This window comes from Halichoerus grypus, chromosome 4 (assembly GCF_964656455.1).
Source record: "Halichoerus grypus chromosome 4, mHalGry1.hap1.1, whole genome shotgun sequence".
NCBI classification, from domain to species: domain Eukaryota; kingdom Metazoa; phylum Chordata; class Mammalia; order Carnivora; family Phocidae; genus Halichoerus; species Halichoerus grypus.
In genome coordinates, this window is record NC_135715.1 from 98,257,211 (window position 1) to 98,279,839 (window position 22,629).

The following is a 22,629-nucleotide window of genomic DNA, read 5'->3' on the forward strand; positions in this document are numbered from 1 at the left end:
ATTATCTCCTGACCAGCTCCCCCAGCTTCCACACACAGCTCTCATCTCTCTCCCTCTTTCTTCCCCCTTTCCATTCCTGATCTAAATATTAAAGCTATCTTCCCTCATATTCGGTATATACCAGATACTTACATATATTGTTTTTAATCCTCTAATTTAGAGATGAGGAGACTGAGTCCCAGAGTGTTTCAATAAATTGCCCAAGGCTAGGTGGCTTATAAGTGGCCTGTATCTGACCAAACTGAAAAGCTACTATTTGTCTCCCCATGCACATGTCTCCCGCCAGCAAGACACTGCTGCGTCTTTCTTAAAAGCATTCTAGATTTGCTTGCTTCAAGCATGTAATGTAACATGATAAAGAAATGTACTACCTGACTTTTAAAAGGAACCTGATCATTATTGGGAGTGAGGGAGTGTATGGGAGAGAGGAGTGGGTGGAGGGAGGCAAATAATCAAATCCTAAGTAAAAGCAACCTTGAGAAAATGCAACCATAATAAAGAAAATTGCTCCCTCCTGGTGATCCAATGGGACAAGGAAAGAGTAAGCCTGGCATTTCTAGTCATCTTCCCCTCCCACCTAGAGCATTGTTTATGCTCTGCTCACTGAGCAAACCCTATGGGCACCGCAGGGGCTTGCCACCAGTGGTCCTCCTAAAAGGAGGAGAGAGGCAGGGTCATTCAGAGCCCTCCGTTTGCAGGCTGTGCCAATCTGGGGGGAAAAAACATGCCTCCTAACTTCGTCTGAGCTCACCTGCTGAAAATCATAAGAAACCCGAATGCTAAATGAGAACTCATTCAGATGAAGCCTAAATTGATGCGTTTAGAGAGATTGAATAAACTCTTTATGTTACAATCTGGCATGAACTTTTAATATTAACTACTACATATTTTATAGACTGTATTTGTTGCCAAACACTAAAACAAACATTAAGATGCTTTTGCCTCAACTGGTACTATGAATGCTTCCAAAACAGTAGTATAAAAAGCCACATAAAACACATCCTAATCATGGAAATTATCTGCATTAAACTTACATTTGCCATAAAAATGGCAGTTATTTTTCATCTACAAACAATTATATCTCAATTACTTACTCTCTGTTAGGGAACATTTCATCAAAAACTCTCATTTAATTGATGTAAGGATGTATTCTGTTTGGGGAGAAACATAATCTCTAATTAGGATTAATTAAAGGAATAGACATTCTAAACTAGTGAAAGGTTGATGTCTCCCGAAAAATATGCAGCTCTACTGGTTTCATATACAAAAAGTAACACAAACTAAGCCACAAAACCTACAGTAGAAGAAGAAGGACCTGAAAGAGAATTAGTCTTTAATGAGTAGAGATGAATAATACTTAGTGCTATTTTCCACAAAATGAATCGCTTGAAAGTTTGTTACATAAGAAGTGTAAATGTACACTCTGTGTTATCCTGTATACATTTTGAATTTGCTTAGCATTACTTATCTTTTTTAACCATGCAGTTATAATAGGCACATCTAAATCATATTCAGAATTACTGCAGCTCAGACAAATGAGCTTCTTTTTGTAGGAAGGGTGGAGCTTAATTAAATCTAGACATATCAACTAATATTAAATTATATGCAAAAGGTCTATAGCTTGTAAAAAGCCAGTAGCATCCAAAACGTAAGAAAGGACTGAGGTTGACTACCATTGAACTTTTTGTTAAGTCTCCAAAAAGATTAAAAAAATCAGCAACAAAAATTTCAGCGCAAGAGTTATATATATGTTTTATATTCTTAGAATATAAAAAAAAATTAAAAAGAATCATTTCAAATGTATTTGGCTGCAATGGAATGATTTTCAGATACTCTGTTTTCCTATCTAGCCCTGTTATCATCCTAGCATATTGCTACTTATAATCAGCAGGAAGGAATGGAAGACATTTTCTTTGGTTTGACACATCTTGGTAGATGGTTTATAAGAGGATTTCAGGAGATGAGAATTGCTTTCATCCATTGCACTTTAAGCCTACCAAGGAATAACCTGTCACTACACAGGCCATGACAGCCAAGCAGGTTCCCCAGGAATGAATGGTGGGGGTAAGCCATGGTGACAGTAGGATGTGACTCTCTTTATTACAAGTCAAAAACAGAAGAAGAGGAAGGAGGAGGAGGAGGAGGAGGAAGTGGAGAAGGAGAAGGAGAAGAAGAAAGGACAGAGCTTTATTAAAGCAACAGCATGCTTTGGCACTGTGACATACAAAATGAGAAAACAACTATTAACAAAGATTTTATAGCGAAAATGTAATGTGGGAAGGGCAATGCCTTATAATAAACTAAAAGATTATCCATTGCTATTTAATTCAAATTGCTTTTATCCTTTTGGGATAAGCTTATTTTGAGACCTCTTGTAATACAGAAGAGATAATTTCCTCTGCAATCCCAAACTGACTCCATTGGCTCTGCGTGTATTAGGAAAAGGTGGGGGGAAGCACAGGTAAAAGAAAAGGTAGCAATATATCATTTACCCAGGTCTCAGAATGTTGTGACACCAGTCCTTGCAAGCAGACTTTACATAGATCTGGGTCTTTCTAGTGCTATGTGAGGTCGACTTACAAAAACTAGTGGTTCTCACCCCTGACACTAACATGTAGCATGTAAGAGATACCACTGGGTAATAAAATCAGTGATGTGGGCATTAACAATTTAGGTCCCTAGAACAAAATCTGTCCCGGCATAATAACCAGGTCAGTGGTTACATCACCCAATGGTACACGTTACTTGCTATATCACAATGTGCAGTTGGCCAACAGAACAAGGTCATAGCAACAGTAAGAACATGCATGGTATAGAGAATGGCAACCGTTAAGAACCAAATGTCTTCAACAAGTCATTCTGCAAATATTTATTTAGCTCTTTCTACATTGTACTTTAACATTTCTAGAATTTACCCAATTAGTAAAGATAGTTGCAATTTGACTATACTATTCTCCTCTAAGCCCCAGATTAAGAATATAATAAAATATTGGTCTGAAGACACTTATTTAGGTAACTATGCTAATTATCCAATTTCTATAAAACTCTTTTTATATCTGAAACAGCAAATATTTGATACAACATTCAGCCACATTAACACTTCTTTTTGAGACTTCTAACATATAAGGCAATATTCACTCTTTGAGAAATCCTTGGTCCTCTGGAATTATCAGTCAAAAAGAGGATGGAAATTCCCCTAGAAGCCTAGAAATCCACTTAACCCTGGGTTTATAATAGGAAGAAAAGTATATCACATTTTTAAATGTCTAATATATGGACTTTGTTGGCTTATTACAGTAGGAATTTGATTCTGACCAGGGTGATTTAGTATGTTATAACTCATTTAATATCATTTTTCCTTGCTGTATTTATATTTATATTAATCTACTCATTAAAACCCGTTTTCCAATAATACAGAAATGATTGTGAAATTTCCAAGATAATCTCCAATACTGCATTTATTTTTATCAACGATCTCTTTAATGTAAAAAATGCATGCAGGGTGGCCCCTAAGAATAAAGTACTCATAATATTGGAGCTGGCTATTATTTATTGAGCATCTTTAAAACTACTTTACATATATCATCTTATTTAATCTCCATGACTTTAATGGAGAGCATTATAACCCCACCTTACAGATGAGGAAATGAGGTTCCTAAAAATTTTAAAAACTTGTCCGAGATAATACTGCTAAAAGTGGCAACCTGGAATAAGAACTGAGGAAGTTTAATTCAAAAGCACACGTTCCAAAGCACACAATTAACAAGTATGCAATATTGCCTCCTGAAATAGATGGCTTGCCTTTGGCTGACAAAATATACATATGTCAAATTTTCAAGTTCATCTTCTTTTAAGAAAATTATAACTAGGGTAGTCAATCTCTTTATTTAACAAAGTCAATCTCAAAACGTAAAATTTCAGATTATCATGACAGGTAGCGAGGGGAGATGTGAGTGGTCAAGCTGTGTTTCTCCCACCCTGAGATAATCCCTATTTCATGAAAAGGTGAAGAGTTAGAAATTCCTGGATGAGTATAGAATTTGAAGATTGCCAAGCAAGATGCTACCAGGATGAGAGTTTAGATTCTCAAGAATGGGGTACAACTTAGCAACGTTCTGCCAGGAGAAAACTCTGGCAGAATAACTCAGGGTACCCTGGAAGAGTGATATACAGAGGCAAGATGATGACTCTGGAAAAAGACCAGGAATGGATGATGAAACGGCCTTTTTGGGTCCCAGTACCTTTAACTTTCTACCTTGCACATTAGCAAACTTAATGCCCCTGTGGTTTCAGCCTGTCTTACCCCAGAAAATAGATTTCCGACAGCAACATAAGGAATATTGTTGAGCTTCTCTCTGGGTTAAGATTCGTGCTGTCTTCTTCAAGTCTGAACAGGCGTAAAGAGGGGTGTCTGGGTGACTCAGGTGTTTAAGTGTCTGGCTCTTGATTTTGGCTCAGGTCATGAACTCAGAATTGTGGGATCGAGCCCTGCATCTGGCTTTGGCTGGGCATGCAGCCTGCTTAATGAGCACTGGGTGTTGTATGTAAGTGATGAATCACTGAATTCTACTCCAGAAACCAATATTGCACTGTATGTTCAGTAAAATTAAAAAAAAAAAACCCTCTCTCCCTCCCCTTTGCCCCTCCCCCTCTCTAGAAATAAATAAATAAACAAACAGGCATAAAGAGATAATGCAGGGGATTTTATCTGTTATTATTTTATTAGGAACATTAACCATTATCAACAGGATGGTGATAGTGATGCTGCTTTGGCCATAGTAAGAGGAGGGATGGAAGAGTGAAAATGTAGGAGGGCTGAAAGTCCCACCTATTTTGCCTTTCCCTTAATACCTAAGGCTTGGAGTTCTGAAAATCCCAGGATAAAAAAAAAAAAAAAAAAAAAAAAACACTTGTAGGGAAAAGAGATGGAGTATTGAGTGTTATCTCTGGGGTTCAAGTATCAGTTCGGCCATGTGATTTGGTGCCAGACCCCTAGTTCTCGGTCTGAATTCCTCCATCTATAAGCCCTAGATGATAACTGTTCAATACTCTGAGTACCTTTAAGTGGCTCAACCATCCTCAGTGTCAGAAAGCCACAAAATAAGAATGAGCCACATTTATTCCCTGTCCCAGGTTTCACTCACCTGTAGCACTGGCCACCAGTTAGTCCAGTGGTTCTCAACCAGGGGCAATTTTGCTTCCCAGAAAACATATGGCAATTTCAGGAGACTCTTTGGTCATAACTGGGGACAGTGCCCCTGATAGGTAGAGGCCTTGGATGGTGCTAAACATCCCACAATGCGCACAACACCTCTCATAACAAAGAAAAATCTGGTCCAATGAGTCCCTGTTGCCAAGGTTGAGAAATTCTGAGTTAGACCAAGTGAGACCAAATGGATGCAGGGAATCTTATTTATTAAATTTATATTGACTGACAGAATCTTGGTAGAAGATAGAACAGATACACTGTATCTGGTATCATCGAAACTTTCAGTTTTCATTTCTTCACCCAAGACTACCCTCCTAGATCTTACTCTTGGTCTATTCCATAAACTAATTTCAAATTCTCAGATCTTCCCACATGATGAAACTAGTTAGGCATGGGTAGTTCTATTTCTCCTGTCTCGACATTCACCCACAGCTTTCTTAGTGTGCCATCAGCAACAGAACTCACACTCTATAACCATGGTGACCAGGCACAGAGGATATGCATGAGGCTGTGATATTCATTGCTACCTTTGCCCCACTTGGTCCCAGCTTTACATGGTCCCATAGCCTACTGCACTTAAATGGCATCCAGAATGTCAGCTGCCTCCTCTGCCCTATTTTGCTGACCAGGAAAAATTCAAGCCAGTACTTTATTTTTTTTATTTTTTTATTTTTTTTAAAAGAGGGAACACAAGCAGGAGGAGTGGGAGAGGGAGAAGCAGGGAGCCCGATGCAGGGCTCGATCCCAGGACCCTGGGATCATGACCTGAGCCGAAGGCAGACACTTAACAACTGAGCCACCCAGGCATCCCCAACCCAGTACTTTAAATGCTCCAAATATTTGTTCAGATAATCACAATCACACTCTTGAGCAGTAGCCTTTTCAAAATTGATTGCAATTAAAAAAACTGATTACTATTTACAAAACTACATAGTATAAGCATACTTCCTCATATACTGCTATTATTCTTATTCCAACCCCACATATTTCCTTCTCCATTTGTCATAGCCTATCAATAATATGTATATGTATTTCACAAGATTGTGGTTGACATTCAATAAGAAGCTATCTAAAACTGTTTTGCAAATACTTGGAACACACATGTTTCTGCTGTGGTTGCTATAAATATACTTACTCTGCTCTAGCTAGGCCCAAATTGGTACAGATTCCTCTGCTAAGGTCTCTAACATTAAGAAGTCACTAGTCCAAATGGACTTAAAATCACTGTGCATCCATACCTGTGTGAACCTGTTCTTGTTCCTGAATATTCTGGCTCTATCACATCCTAAGCTCTCCTTTGGAAATCAGCTTACAGTGTTATGTCCCACTCAGTTTTCCTATCAGATTCACTTTGTGGATGCTATTTTTCTTGCCTCACTGAACCCTGGGTTTCTGGTTCTGGTACTTCCAGGTGGGCCCCATCCATTAGCGATCCACGTGAAAACGTGAGACTTTGCCAAGGCAAATTTCGCAGCATGCAACCACTGCCTGGAGTATCAAGTGCCTGCATGTGTTAGAAGGAAGGTCCCTTAAGGTGGGTATTTTCCCTGTGGTCTAATAAAAGGGACTTCAACCGTGGAGTCAACACAGGACTGGGTAGGAGGCCCAGATCTTCCCCTTCCTTACTCAAGCCATTAAACCCTTAATATCCTGTGGTAGAATAAGAATTGTGTCTGCCCTGCAATGTTAAAAGAGATACTGAATGCAGACAGCCTCACCAAGATCAGCTATTTAAGGGCTGGTTCCCACTTCTTTCCTTAGTTGGGAAGTGGTAAAAAATAAATCAATTTGTTGGTATGAGAATTTCTGGCACAGAACAGGTGCTAAGAAGATATTTTCTACTTAGGTGAATTTTTCATTCTTAAAAATAATAAATTCTCCACATTCGGAATTACTTTAATGCCTTTTCAGTTAAACTCTAATGAAAGAAGTTAGCAATAAGTCAATTGCAGTTATATTTACATTTTTAAAACCCAACTCTCATCCTGTCTGTCTGTCTCTCTCTCTCTGTCTCTCTCTCTCACACACACACACACATAAACACCCCCACACACAATGAGGGAAGAAAATCCTTTGAAAAAACCAAGAACATATCTGGCTCTCTTTCACATACTTCTATCTTCTGCCAGAATGGGAGCTGTGTGAGTACATACCAAATGAAAGAAAATATTAATATTATGAAGAATATTCTGAAGCAAGAACATAGTCCCCACATAGGATGGCCTTCACTTATTCATTCATTCATTCAGCAAGTCCTTTTTGAGCATCCATTTCATATTAAGGACAGCATTAGACACTAAAGTCACAATGACAAACAAGATACTGCCTTTGCCTCAAGAAGCCTGCAGTCTAGCTGTGGGTGGAATGTACAGTGGAAAGTAGAGAAGACAAAGAAGAGGGGAGAGAAAGAAGATAAAAAGATAAATATATATAAAGGCAAGGGTGTGTTACAGTTCCAGTGAAGCACAAAGCAAGGAGTCTTCCTGGGGCTGGAAAGAAGGGAATGAGGAGAGGAGTAGGGAGGGAAGTTTAAGGAAGGAGGTGAATTCCTGTGAAGTGAATCCAAACCAGGGAAGCAAAAGGGAGGGACACAGGACATTCCTGTGGGAGATAACAGGCTTAGAGGCTTAAAACAGCAAGGAACCCTGGGCAACAGCAACTGACAGTTCCTTTGAATGGTTGGGAACATCGAAATAGGAGCCAGGAAATCCTAGCTATCAGCTTGAGTTTTGTAGCAACTTATCTGGGTTCAAGTATGAGTCCTACCTCTTCCAGTCTGAGAGCTTGGGGAAATTAATATCCTTACCTATAAAACAACTCCTTCTCTGATAAGTCTTTGTGGACTTAAGAGAACCTGGAATTGGAAGTATTGTGGTGTGGGCACTTACCAGTGGTAAAGAAGAGATAATGATGGTGGTGGTAGTGCCCTTTCTTACGTGGATGCTTTTACACATTCCACCATCTGGAATGCCCTTATCCCCAAATTCTTCACCAAAATCACTACTGCTTGCCCATCAAGTCTCAGTTCAAATTTCATTCCTTTCAGTAAGTTGGAGTAAGGTGCCCCTTCTCTGATCTACCAGAGCACATTCACACTCTTATTTTCTCCAATGACTTAGTTTTTCATGTCCTCCTCCTTCATCCCAGGCAAAGAGAGAGGAGAAAAGAAGCCAGATTGTATGCTTCTTAAAGACTGGCTCTGTGTCTTATGCCTTTTGGTATCTTCATCTGTGCAACAGAGTATTATGTATTCAATAAGTATTTGTTGAAATAACATACTGTTGGGAATAGAATTGGAAACTAGAATACAGAATGGTTCTTTCATAAAAGAAAACCCTGAAAAAATCAGGATTCTGATAGGAAATATAACAAAGATTAAAGCCTGCAGGGAGTGAAGAGTGCCTCATCCCCCTTTGGCAGCGTTATCTGCATAATGCAAGATAATTACCACCTCTGGCTATGAGCCTCTGAAGCACTGACATAGGGGTGACCACACCTAGATGAGCAGAGTGCATCAGAAAAGGCCTGAGTTGAAACCAGAAAGGTGCTATGAGAAGTGAAAAGAAAAAAAAGAGTAACCCAGGCAATGGGAACATCAAGCAAAAAAAACCCTCATCTGGCAAAGAGTTTGGCTTGTTTCAGAGTCAGAAAGGGGACCACACTGGTTGGAGAATAGTCATGGAGTGGAGCAGGAAGGGAGACAATGGGACACAATATGGTCAGAGGGAAGAACAGGGGCTAGATAATGCAGGGTTGTCGGGGTAAGGTGAAGGCTCTGGGGTTGTTTTCTAAAAGCAATGTAAAGGTTTAAACCAGGTATATGAAGTGATTAAAATTTAAAATCACCACTTGGCTGTTGAGTGGAGAGTTAATTGTGATAAAGCATGCTGGAAGCCAGGAGCCCACTAAAGTTGTTGCCATAGGGGCGCCTGAGTGGCTCAGTCATTAAGCGTCTGCCTTCGGCTCAGGTCATGATCCCAGGGTCCTGGGATCGAGTCCCACATCGGGCTCCCTGCTTGGCGGGAAGCCTGCTTCTCCCTCTCCCACTCGCCCTGCTTGTGTTTCCTCTCTCGCTGTGTCTCTCTGTGTCAAATAAATAAAATCTTAAAAAAAAAAAAAAAGTTGTTGCCATAATTCAGGTAAGTGTGCAAGGAGTTTGGGTGACAGGGGTGGAGGTGGATATGGAAGTTAGACTGAAGATACATTTAGGAGATAGAATGGGCAGGATTTTCTGATGGACCGGGTGATGAAGAGAAGAAGGAGGCACCTTAGCAGAAACCAAATTCTGACTTGAGTCTCTGAAAAGAAGATACTGGTATCATTTAATGAAGTGAATTGAGACAGGGGTAGGCAGCAAGGATCAAAAGTCTTGATGGTAATATAGCAAGTGTATAGTGTCTATTAGACATCTAAGTGCGAATATGGAGTACAGAGCAGTATCTAAGAACAGAGGGAGAGGGAGAGTTCTGAGTGGGAGACACAGTCTGTTGGTATTCAGCATCTGGTAATTAAATCCACGGTATTTATTAACACCACTCAGCCAGAAGTTACAAACCAGATATCTTGACCCCCCCTAAAAATATTTTTGGTGTGATCCTGTATCTTCTATCATCTCCTCATTAAACATCTCTCCAAGGTATTTCTTTGGGAAGGGGAGTGGGTTTTGCTCTAGTATGCCTTTAGGTGAGGCATGCCCTCTCCACAATTTCAATTTACATCTAACTGTAATATTTATGTTACCTCTTAACTTTGGATGCATTCAGTGTTTAAATGCTCCTGAGGACTTCAGAGTTCCAAGTCCCTAGAGGTACCAGGGAAGAGGTCACTATGATAGTCCCCAAACAACCTTAATTACTTGATGAAGAATATCACCATAATTTGCCTTCATTATCCCCAACTCATCATTCCTAAAAGAAAAAAGCCCAAAGTTATGTAAAACAAGCAAACAAAAAACTCCAAGCATATGACAATACAAAGCAAAATCGATTGAACATGGAGTCATCTGGTATCAAAGGAGAAAAGGCTACCAATAAGATAATATTGTGATCCTCTCTTCTTGTCCTTTTGTTCTAAAGTCACAGAAGTGGTCTCTGCTCTGAGGCAATTGAAGACAATACTGTAGTTGAGCTTATTACGTCATTATTGACCCAGTGCTCAGACCACGGCACTGCCTGTCTTTCACAGTGTGCTAGGTATTAAATGTCCATCAAATTCTAAAATCTTTCTTGCTGATCACGGTGGTACATATTTTTGGTTTTCTCCATCCAAACCATCCAATCTTCTTGATTGCTTCTAACAGAACCCCATGTTTATTTGGATAACCTCCTCCCTGCTTTCTGCATGTGTGTCTTCAAGTATATTGAAGAGAAAAATTGGTGTAAGATTTAAATCTAGGCAACAAAAGTTGAGCAAAACTCTCTGTGGAACTCTTAAAATGAAACTCAAGAAAGAAACTTCTCTTTGTCCACAGAACACTTTCAGTTGTCATTTCTGCAGGTCAGTTTTGGAACTAGAGCAGGCATGTAATGACCATGACAGAACCTAGTCTGAGAGAGACAAAGCAGAATGGTGCAAATCGCCTGGGTCCTAGGTCATGTTATTCAGGCACTGAGCTAACTGACTCAAAGTGCTCTTTTCGTTTTGTGAAATTATCATTTTTTTCTGATTCCTTTAACCAATTCAGTTAGAATTTTCTGTTACTTTGTGAGGAGTGTGTGTGTGTGTGGGGGGGTGGTTCTTGTTAAAAGGTTGCACTTCACCTACTTTCCCTTTTTAAAGTTTATTATTTATTTATTTTTTTTAGTGATCTCTACACCCAATGTGAAGTATGAACATATGACCCCAAGATCAAGAGTCGATCACTCTTCGACTGAGCCAGACAGGTGCCCCTATTTTCTTTTAATCTTCAGCTTTCTTGTCTGCAAAATAAAAGTCTAGCATAAAGTATCTCTAAGAAACATTTAAAATTTTATGATTATGGAACTGTTGCACGTCAAGTGTACTTTAATATTTTCTGTCTCCTCTGAAAGATGCTGTGAACTACTGAGACCCTTGGAATTAATCCTTCAAGAAACCCAAAGTATCTGTATTGAAAACAACACATGTCCTATGTAATTAGGAGATGAGGAAAGGGGGAACTTCCTCACCTCTGCATCTGAAATTTCCAGGCAAATTTTATGCTTAAATCCAATGACACTAACAGAGGTCAGTCATGTAGCATTGGTATTGCTCAAAAGATAATTAGCAACCAATATGCCAGGAAAATGGTTATCCAAGTATTAAAGAGGAAAATTTTGGAACACCCTGATGATTATCATTAGTCAAAAAAGATTCTTTTGGATTAAAATGGTACCACTAAATTAAAACCTTTAAAGGCCAGCTATTATTAGCATTCATGAAAGTGGATGGTATAAAATCAGGCTGTTGAAAAACCTTTTGTTCTTATTAAGATATACCTTCAGTAACACCTGTCTGGCTAATAATATCTCAGACAGTACTTGGATCATCCTGAAAGATGGACCAGGAACGCGTTACCATTTTTACTTTCAACCTAAAGACACAAACCTCAGGAGTGCTTCCCAAGGTCACAGAACTGAGTCCCAAATTTAGATCTTGTCTTTGTACTACTTGGTTTTAAGCTCTTCCCTCAGAGTACAGTCAAATTCTGAAATATAATACAAAGTCCAGGTCCCTACATGTATTTGCAGTCTCATTCCTCACCCATCCTGATCATTTGTACTCTATAACGTAGTCACACTCAACTAATAAATGCCTCAGGTCAGTTACATTGCCTTGTTTCTTCATCCTTTGCACATGTTTTCTCTGTGTCTGAAATATTTTCTTCCCCTCTCTTTATTAATCTAACCTCTATATAGCATCTGTTCTGGGCTTTGTAAATGCCTCCTCCCAAACCTTATATTTACCCCTCCAAGCACTCATTATATATTGTAATAGTATTCATTTGCATCCTGGACTGTGCTCCCTAAAAACAAGCAACATAGCTCTATTCATATTTGAATCTTCTTTCAGTGAATGTCAAATGACTGAAACATGAAAGAGTAAGTCCAAGCTTCTATCCATCATGCCATGCTGTGCTCACTCATCAACCAAAGACAACATTGCTTGACTCAATTTTATGTCCTTCAGAGGATATATATACAGGAACAATTTTACTACAGATGCCATTCCTTGGTCAAGGATACCTGTCTTGCATAGTTTCTCTACCCTAATTCTTTTATTGTCTCAAAAACAATTATTCAAGGAAAAGGCCCATCCCATTAAATACAAAAAGTACTTTCATGCTATTTACTTTCCATTAAAATAAAGTGGAGTCCATTTTTCTTAGGGCAAAATCCTGGAAACCAGAGTTGTGAAAAGTGGTGTTTTTAAATCCAGCAGCAGTGATTCATCTTGGGAATTAAGGTTTCTGATGAGAAAGAGCCTCACTAAAGGGTCAGTCAATAGTTTCCCGATAGGGTCCCATCCATTAAAATCAGCATCAGCTTGGATCTACTAGGCTAACTCAGGTTCCAAAACAGAGGGGCAAAGACTGTCTCTATTTGTATAGACTTTCCCCAACCCTAATATAAAAGACACTCATAATGCAAAACCTATTTTTTTACTTACAGAAGCCACTCTTCCTCAAGAGGATTAGCATATCTGTTGTCACAGTCCTTGAGGCCCATTTGTCATCTTTCCAAATGTTGTTTACATACTTTAAAATGTTCAGTTTGGCTTAGGTCAAGGAGGACTAGTATGTTTCTGAACTCAAAAGTCAGACTGCATCTCTTGGGAAGACAAATGAGTTTATAGCCTTCTTTGTTCCTTCACTCAAAGAATCTTAATTGAATGCCTGCTATTCACCAGAAATTGGGCTAGGCACTAGGATTACCAAAAGTAAAAGACAGAGACCCTTTAAGAGTTAGCAGAGAGACTTATATGGAAACAATTACAGCTCAGAAGACTATTTGTCATTAAGCAGGCACTGAGATTATGTGAGAACATAGGTGATTAGTTGAGACCCTTACTACTGCCTAAGGAAATCAGAGAACTGAGAAAACTCTGTTTGAGATTTGAAGTAAAAATAGGGGTTTTTTAAAAGGACAATTGAGTGGAAGGGTAGATCAAGCAAAGGAAACAATGAGTCCAGAGACAGTAGGAAGGCTATATAAACATAGCATGATATAATTTCTCCTCAATTAGATGATCCATGCAGCTACCCTAGATATCTTCCATTTTTGTAGTTAAGCACCGGGATGAGTAACTGCATTTTTTTTTTTTTTTTGAATTAATCAGTCCTTTAGATAGCATTTAAACTCAATATTCTTCTTCCCCTACCTTTCTGGTACAGATTCATGATGAGATCTTGCAGATGTTACTACAATATTAGAAGATACTTTTCAGCTCCCTGGTGACTTCAAAATGAGTTTTTATCATCATTATAGTTAATAATAATTACAAATAAAATTCTTAGCTTTTATGTCATAAAAATTGATTCTTGCTATACAGTTCTCTATGAAAATGTCATATCCCTTAAAAATTGCTACTAGAACAAATTATAATACAAAGCACTTACATAGCATTTTTGTTTGGAGAGATAAAATTTAAGTTTATTGCCCTTCTGTTAGTGGGAAGAAAAGCCTGAACAGGGTTAATTGCCTTCCCCAAGGCCACATGATCCATTGTGGTACACGGAGAATGAGATTTCAAATTAAGGATGACCCTCCAAAGGAAAACCTATCCAATCTGCCCTATGCCCCATTTGCAGGTAGTGGGGTAGGCTGCACACATTGGATCATTCTTCCCAATCCTAACTGTAAAAAAAACAAACAAAAACATGAGTTCTATGAAAAATTTCTAAGAGATAAGCCCGTTCAGAAGGTAAACGTCCTCTATTTCACGGCTTATCATCCAGCTTAAATCTAGTTCTGCTAATGTAACACCATGCTGGGGCTGTCCAGGAGAGGTCAGGTATAAAAATGATTAATTTTGTTTCACTTGTGGTATACTGTTTCCAATTGTATCCTACCAACCTGGCATATATCCAAGGGCTAAAGAACATTAGTAAATGAAAGGAGAAAGGTTAGGGTGATATTCCTGGCTACCACTGTTTTGCCAAGTTTCAGATGAGGCTGGCAAGAAGGGAGAAAATTGTCCAACATACTCTCTGCATAGTGTGACTATCTATCTCCCTAGTTACCAAAAGGTGTTGATTACCAGATGGCCTCAAATCAAGTCAGAGAACAAAACCATAGAAAGCCAAACAAAATGTCCATACATTTTCTTTAAAGAAATTTGCTGTGAATTTAAAAGATAGAGCAAGTTTTCAAACCAGATTACCAATTAAACAAGGTCTGAAAATTTTATTTAGCTCACTTTAGAGCTCAGAGACCTTACCAGTCACTTAATAATCAACAAATATATATTCAAAGTCTACTGTGTGAAGGGCTTAGTATTAAGAAAGCCCTGTGAGAGATAAAAGAGATAGACCTGAAGAGAGCTCAGCTCTCATAGAATTCATGTTATTAAATGATCCTATGTATCTTCAGAAGATGTTCAGACTCCATCTGTGATACACAAACACAGACGATTCTTACAAGTAGACTATAGAGCAAGTTTGTCTTCTTTAGTAATTCTTTAGCTTAGGGTTACTGAAGCTTTAATATTCATTAAATCACCCAGAGGGCTTGTCAAAACACAGATTGCTGGTTCCTACCCCCAGAGTTTCTAATAGATTGGGTCTGGGTAAAGCCCAAGAATTTGCATTTCTAACAAGTTCATGAGGAATGCTGATGTTGCTGGCCCAGGGACCACATTTTGAGAAGCACCACTTTATCTTATGTAGAAATATAGCTTCTTATCCATGCTTTATTTGTAGAATCATCCCTTTTCAGTGAAAATTAGTGATTTGTTATCACAAATTTGTCATCAAGAATGTCTTTACTACCTGACCAAAAACATTTTCCAGAAAATTATTAACACTTATTTTTCCAAGAAGCAAATGAATATTAAATATTTTCTGAAATAGTTCAAATTTACCTAAAAATGCATTATACTACAATACTTCTTCAAAGTAAAAGTTGCCATTTAAACACTTTAAATGTCAAATTTTAAAAAAAGAAACTTTATATTTTAAGAAAAAAAGTGAGTAAAACAAAACTATCCAAATTTATAACACTGTCACTCTTTACTAAAAAAATAAAAACATTTAATGCTTCCTTTAAAAACAGTGAGATTTATAGTCATTTGAAATAAAATTATCCTATAGACTTTTAAATTGTAAAAACTTGCATAAATGCAAACTGTAAATGACTATAAATTGGTCGTCAGCAGAATATCTAACTTGTGGTCCTTTTCATGTTTATCACAGGCTCCAATTTTTGCCTTAAGCATATGAGGAAGCTGTGTCAGAATAAGTAAAAGGATGTAGACCATTCCTAAGAGAAAAAAATTCTCCCACACACAATATCCTTCATTCTAATTTTTTGTAAGTCTTCTCTTTTGGCTTCAAATATCACCACTTAAGAGAATGGCCCATTCTCCTAATGCTGAAGAAAAATCTGTACCTTGCCAAATGGAACTGTAGGGTTCACTGAATACCGATGATAACTCTTTCTTTAGTGTGTCTGAGTCTGTGTTGAGATCATAATGTAATAAAGTTTCTTTCTTTTTTTTTTCTTATGACTAAAGTCTTTAGGATGAAGACCAAGAAGACTCTCTAAAACAAAATACAGTATAGAAGCACATTATAATTTTTGCTTTTAGAATTTCACGTAATAGTGAAATTGGAGGGGTACATTTTGCACATTGTAATGACATAAAGAGGTGGAGTTTTTTCTTATATACTCTCTATATTCCTAAGTTTTTGTGGATGTAATTATGAAATACTCTTTAAGACTAAATGCAACACCATGTGGAACACAGATGTGGTACCCATCCTTTAAGCTGGGAGTGTGGAATTACCAACCAGTAAAAATTGGTGCCAATTGGTACATTTCCAAACCAGTGTCACCACACCAACTCATCACATTGTCATATTCCAAAATACCAACTGCTAAAGACAGAAATCATATTCTAATGACCATCCCCTCAAGCCTACAGATTTAATAAAATAAAATGTACACATGAGAAGATTTTCATTCTCTTTTGCTCCCTAATTTTATCCCCTGTTTTGTACACAACAATTTTGGATGGGGCTCTGGATTAGAGGTAATAAGGGGAAAATGTCTGTATTTGCATAACACTTCAATACTACAATATGAAAGGCAGTCAAAATTGTCATGAAATGTATTTGCTCACAGAGAATCTACTCTGAAGACAATGAAAATCTTAAATACACCTTCAAATATGTTCTGTAAAAGTCGTAGGTACTTCTCCAGTAGTATGTACTTCTGGGATCATTTTTTACACAGAACACAGGGAACCTGAGTGTGAAGGTAGTGATAGAATAACCTAGGCAGGTCTTAGGGGAAAGGGAAAGAGACTGACATGAAAGGGTCACTACATAGGAAAAGTAAAGAAATACTGTGTACCGTATTTTGAAGTTTCCATTTTAAAATAAAATAATAGGATTCCTGATCCAAGAATCACCAATCCTGAGGATTCACGCACAACTTCCAACTTCAAAGAAAGGATGGACAATTCTTCTACTACCCGTAGACATACATGGGTGCTAGATTTCTTTTTTTCTTTTTTTTTTTATTTCTATTAAAATACGAAAGAAGAAAAACCTCTCACTTTTTTAGGCAAAGTTCTAAATTTGCAATTCCACTGGAAAAAAGGTAAACCAAGTTCAGAGATTTGACTGGAAGACTTAATTTGCTTTCAGTTTAGCCAAGAGAAGCTAAGATAGGGAAGATAAAGCCAAGTTTGTTGCCCAAAGTAGGGACAATTTTTCAGAAATGAAGTTTATAATAAGCCAAGATTAGATCTGTATTTAGCATTCCCAGATTGTCCCTAAAACTTTCCATTACAGATCTGAGAGTAAAGATCTTTTTTTTAGAGTGCTGCTACCTTGACGGTAAGATTTGTAATCATTTCAAGAAAAGCTTTATTGCTTTTCAAGCTCTGAAATGGGAAAGGGTTTTATGAGTGCATTGCATTCAACATTTCATCCAAAGTGATCTGAAAACACACCTGATACCTTTATTTGACTTACTCTGCTCTGTTCTCTCTTATCAGTTTTGACTATAAGAACATACCTGTTCAAGTACATCAGGAAAAATGTGTCAGGGACTGGCTGAGCTGGAGAATGGCCAGAATGACAAAAACAAATGTCAAGCAACCTGAATAATGTTGACCACTTTATTCCATTATGAGTCCTCCAGGCCCCTCCTTCTTCAGCTCTGCCACCACTGTGACCACAAACAGCCTTCACTGATAATAGTTGCTAAATTTGACTCACTGCAGATATCATCACTTTTTAAACTTCGGGTGGAGAAAAGACACACAAACACACCTGTTCTTTCTCCTCCCACACATTTTGGCCTTTAAAGCTATTTTTAGCCAAAGCAATTCATTTTTGTTCATTCCCATTGCATTCTTTTTAGCAGTAGTTAAACTGTCAAGAGAAGGAACAGCCAGCATTTACTACACTGACAATGGGGGGAAAAATTCCCTAGAGGATTATTACACTGAAGTATGGGGAAAAAGTCCCTAGAGGTTTTAGAATTTTTAAAATGGAGCAATTTATAACTTATTAAGTATCTGGATATTTCTGGAGCCCCAGAGTGGGTCACTTATCATTATCTGCAGGCCAATCAGCTTTCAAAATAAGGGAGTTTTGTTTAAAGTTTTCAAATAGTAACTTTAAGAGTGAGGTGAAAACTAACTCTAAAAAAAATCATGCTTGAAAAAAAGATAGATTCCAAAAATCCAAAAAGTCTCTTCAGCTCCAATATCTAATAGCTTTCCAAAAGCCTCTCATCTTAGGGTTTTTCCTTAGGTTGCTACTGCATTTTGTTCATAGGCTAATGCATTACCTAAATATAGATAGCCATTTTTAGTATAAATTCCAAAAGCCATAAATGTTTCATAATTGAGCACATAATTTGAAGTAAGAGAGCTTTCCACTCATCCCCTTTTACTGTTGCAAATTGGAAAATACTCAAGTAATTACTCCCTTAATAGTTCAATGCTTGCAACTTTATATACTTTATGAATATCACAAGCATCTTTTGCTCCCCAGAGCAATAGGAGGGGGAGCACAAAAGAACTTAACTTGTACAATTAACCAAATCATCCATTGCTTTGATTCAAGATTCCTTCATTAAGCCATTAATAGAATACATTGCTAAGTGGTGGGTTGTCCAATTTTTATGATGCCTTTCATTTCAATTCAATGGCTGCAGTTAGAATGAAAGAAAAAAAAAAAACAGCATCTGCAAGATCAGCAAGATGATGCAAAACCCTTACACTAGAAACATATTTTTCTGCCTCCAGAGTTTGTCTGAGGGCAGTTAATGCCAGAGCACCAATAAGGGAAATGATTGTAAGTCCCAGAAAGTAGCATTCTTTTGTCCTTACCCAGTAAATAAAAGGGCAAATAAAACACTTGATTCCTATGACCTCAAACACTTAAACAGAAAGCCACTGGTCATTTTACGGTTTTCTAAACATACTCAAGTAGACAGGCAGTTTGTAATTCTATCCCACTTAAGGCTACAGTATATATTTTCCACCAGAGTTTATATATCACAATGTGGAGTGTCATATATGTACTGTTTAGTCATTGTTCAGTGATGGTATGCTTATATAAATGACAGATGTGGGATTCTGACATGCAGAGAAAAACTTATATCCTAAAGCACAGCATTTTATTTCTAAAGTTGGACACAGTGCAAAAAATTCAATACTAAGATGTTGCTTATGACATTAGAGATGGTGTAAATTATCTGCATTTGAGTTCTTTATGATTTCAGTTAACTTTATGTATTTATATATGATGAAAGTCTAATTATGTATCATTTGATACATCCTGGATATTTCATTGCTTTTAAAAATAATTGCAGATAAATGGAGTTCAGTTTACGGTCTATTTATAACTGAAAGACTGACAAGGGTAGGTAGGTTCACAAGAAAAAACTTACTGCCACAAATTATATTTTTAAATTACAGTCTATGCAGTATTTTCAAAGGCCTGAGAGATAAAAGTAATATAATCATAAAAATCCAGTTATGTCAAATTTTAGAATCTCAATAAAAGATATTCAATTGTATATGAATTAGAGATTGCAGTAAGTAAAAATGATCTATCAGGTTATCAGATTTTTCCATAAAAGAGTTCCAGAGGAGCCCATAACTACCCCCCCCCCAGGATGCAAAATATCCACACAGATGAACTGCAAGATAAAATAAACTCCTCCATTGGGTTATTATAAGTCCAGTTATTTATAAGTCTCCATGTAAGTAAGAACATCAAAATAAGAACAAAGAGGATAGCATAAACATTACTTAAAACTAAAAAGGAACAGTCAAATTCCAAGCTTGGTCCTTTTCTTTTAACCATATCAGACAAGTCTCAAATTTAAAACAAGCACTTGTTTCAAAGAGCACTCCCAATCACCTTCCTGGTTTTGAGTTTCATGATGGCATACATAAGAGCATATGTTTGTATACTCCCTCTGTAGACTTTTATACTCCCTCACTATAGTTGCTTTAAAATAACCAACAGTTAAACACTCACAATGATTAATATGCTTTTCTTTGGAAAGGATGAGAAGTCCCAAATCCATATGGCAATGAAATGCTGTTATCAAATTTGTATTCAATTTAATATTATCTGTTTCCAGCAGTTTGCAAATTCTTCACCAGTTTCATCAAGAAAACTGACATGGAATAAAAACTCTAGAAGCTCAAAGCTCACTAAACTTTCTTCCTGACATATACCACTGATAGATTCTCAGTCAAAAAAGTGAAAGTCATCAAGGTAAAAGAATTATTAAGTGAAAACTACTCTCTCCAGTCTATACACACATGCAAACAGAACCAAACTCTTTACTGAGATCCAACCTTTAATTCAAACTCAAAGCAACTAGGTATCTTTACTGTCAGTGCCCTGCCATACCAACATCCATGTGTTCAGTAGATGAATGAAGATACATGTGCAGAAACAGAAGGAAGAAGGAAACCTTGGTCCTACCTTGACTGTTTTGGAGGGTTGACACTTGATTTGATGGGACACGCTGGCGGTTTGGTTCATGGTTCAGGACCCTGGACAGCGCACGATCCCAGGTGGAGTTCGGGACGGACTGGAGATCAAGTCCCTTCTACTGGACTTGAGCAGGGGCTGCTGCTGTAGCTGTTGCTACTGCTGTTGCTTCTGCTTCTGCGGCCGCTGCTGCTTTCTTACTCCAAAGGCTGAAACGCCGTCAGATCGGAGGGATCTGTATCTCAGCCCTAAATAAAGCATTCATTTGGTTCATCAGTCTCAAAGCTCTTGACGATACTGAATAGAAAGCTACAGACTGTTTCAATTCACTTGTACTGTACCTTTTCAGTACCGAGATGTGACAGCTTCACAGTACAGCCAATGATCTTGGCTCTCATTCTCCTTTCAAAGGGACGAATACCAGAAAACATACAGAGATCAATTGCAGTACCACAGTTTAAAGAGACACTCTCAACTTCCCCGCTTCTAACCAGTTTATACTTTTTTTCAGTGCAAAAGAAATCTTTCTCTCTCTCTCCCTCTCTGCTGGATTTTTCTTTACCATAATCCATTCTCATTCTGATACTAAATTTTGTTTCTCCCTAGGTAGTGTTTGCAGTCAAAACAGCAGTAAATGCTGGGGAAGGACCTGTTGCCTGGTTTAACACTGCAGATTTTTACACAGTGTGGTAAAGGATTTACATTCTCTATGGATATTTAAGAAATTCTGCAGTGACAGCCAGCTAAGATACCAATTCTTCTGTAAGCTGTGAGAAAGCTTATGGTATATAGAAACGTTTTCAAATATAATAGTTACTAGACGTTACACCAAAACAAGAAAATAGTTTTCTTCTTCTTTTTTTATTTTTAACCATATCTTTCCTTGAGGTCATTTTTAAAAAATTCCCTGGGACAAACTAGTATTTAGCGCATGCCAGTCCAACTTCCTGCATAGTTACCTCTCTGTCCCAAATGACATTTTTTTGCAAAATAAATCATAAATGCTTATGAATAAGGTTTCTACCAGAGTAACCAGTTCCCATCGTCACATTGGCATCAACTAGTATGAATGTATCCTAGTTGGAAATAAGAGATCCCGTAGGCTTGACTTAATGGAGTATATTATTTTCCAATATGTATTATAAAGTATTGAATGCAACCTAAGCTAAGTGTATATGTCTCATGTATTTTTGAAGACAAACACTTTTTACTCATCAGAAATATACCCTTCTGGTGAAATGCCAAGTTTATAAGAGTCAGCTGCATGAAGCTCTCAGAAATCTTTATGAGTGGGCCAAGAACATTACTGATAGTGTGAGAAGAAATAAACAAATAAGTTTGGTGACATGATGAAATTTATACATTATTCTTTAAAAAGTGTTTCCTGTTCTGAAATAGGAAAGGGAGTTAAACATTCTGAACAGTGGTCCAAACATTTGAGAATGGCTGAGTTTCCAAGGGTGATAGTTCTGGCAACACCATAGAGGTAAGGATTAGACAGTGGCAAGATCAGGCAGTCTGAAGCCAGAAAGGTTAACAGCAGGAGTACTAGAGTAATCAAGGACATCATGAGCAAGGATATGGAGTCAATAAAAAAACAGACAAAAGCTTTGTGCAATGATCTGAGGTAGCAGTATCATAACAATACATTGAGTACAACCAGAGGACCAAGAAATCTTGTGATTCAAAGGTTAAGATTTTAAATCACAAATGTGGCTGATACTGTGGCTTACATTATATTTTTATTGCACAATGATAATTCAAGTAACATATAAATTGAAAAAAATTTATATTTGAAATTTCAAAACATTATGTATTTGAAAATTATGAAAACTGCATCTCACTTGTGAGATGCAGCTAAATCAGTATTTAGAGAAACTGTATGTACTTAAATGTACATATTAGAAAAGCAGAAAGGCATAAAATTAATAATAAGCCAAATGTTGATCTCCAGGAGTTATAAAAAAGAATGATAAAATAAACTCAAGTAAGATAGGGGAGCAGATAATAACAAGAATGGGAGAAATTAATGAAGTAAAAAATAATACAAAGCATATGACCCAGTGAACAAGCCCATGAACATGTCAACATACACTTAACAGTTTGATATCTCTAAAGAAATAAATATCCTACACCACTAGGGTCGGCTCAGCTCCTCTTTCTTAGATATTACTTAGTAGCAGATATCTGAGGAACCTCTAAACTAAATTATCTGGGTAGTCCAAGCAGAATGGCAGGGGCGGGAGTGCCCTGAGGGACAGGGTGCAAAAGT

General features: G+C 37.5%; 1 protein-coding gene across 2 annotated transcripts in view; it reads right to left on the bottom strand.

Moving 5' to 3' along the window:
- DPP10 (dipeptidyl peptidase like 10) overlaps nt 1–20,763 on the bottom strand; it is a 1,380,361-nt gene extending 1,359,598 nt beyond the window's left edge. The window contains exons 1-2 of one of the 2 annotated variants that reach the window (XM_078070689.1): nt 20,699–20,746; nt 20,349–20,605 (exon numbers count right to left, since the gene is read on the bottom strand). In XM_078070689.1, the coding sequence (XP_077926815.1) occupies nt 20,349–20,408 (60 nt within the window). In that variant the 5' untranslated portion in view covers nt 20,409–20,605; nt 20,699–20,746. Of the gene's footprint in view, nt 1–20,348 lie in introns of both variants that reach the window. The other variant, XM_078070688.1, reaches the window with a different exon arrangement.
- Between the last annotated feature and the right edge of the window lie 1,866 nt (nt 20,764–22,629).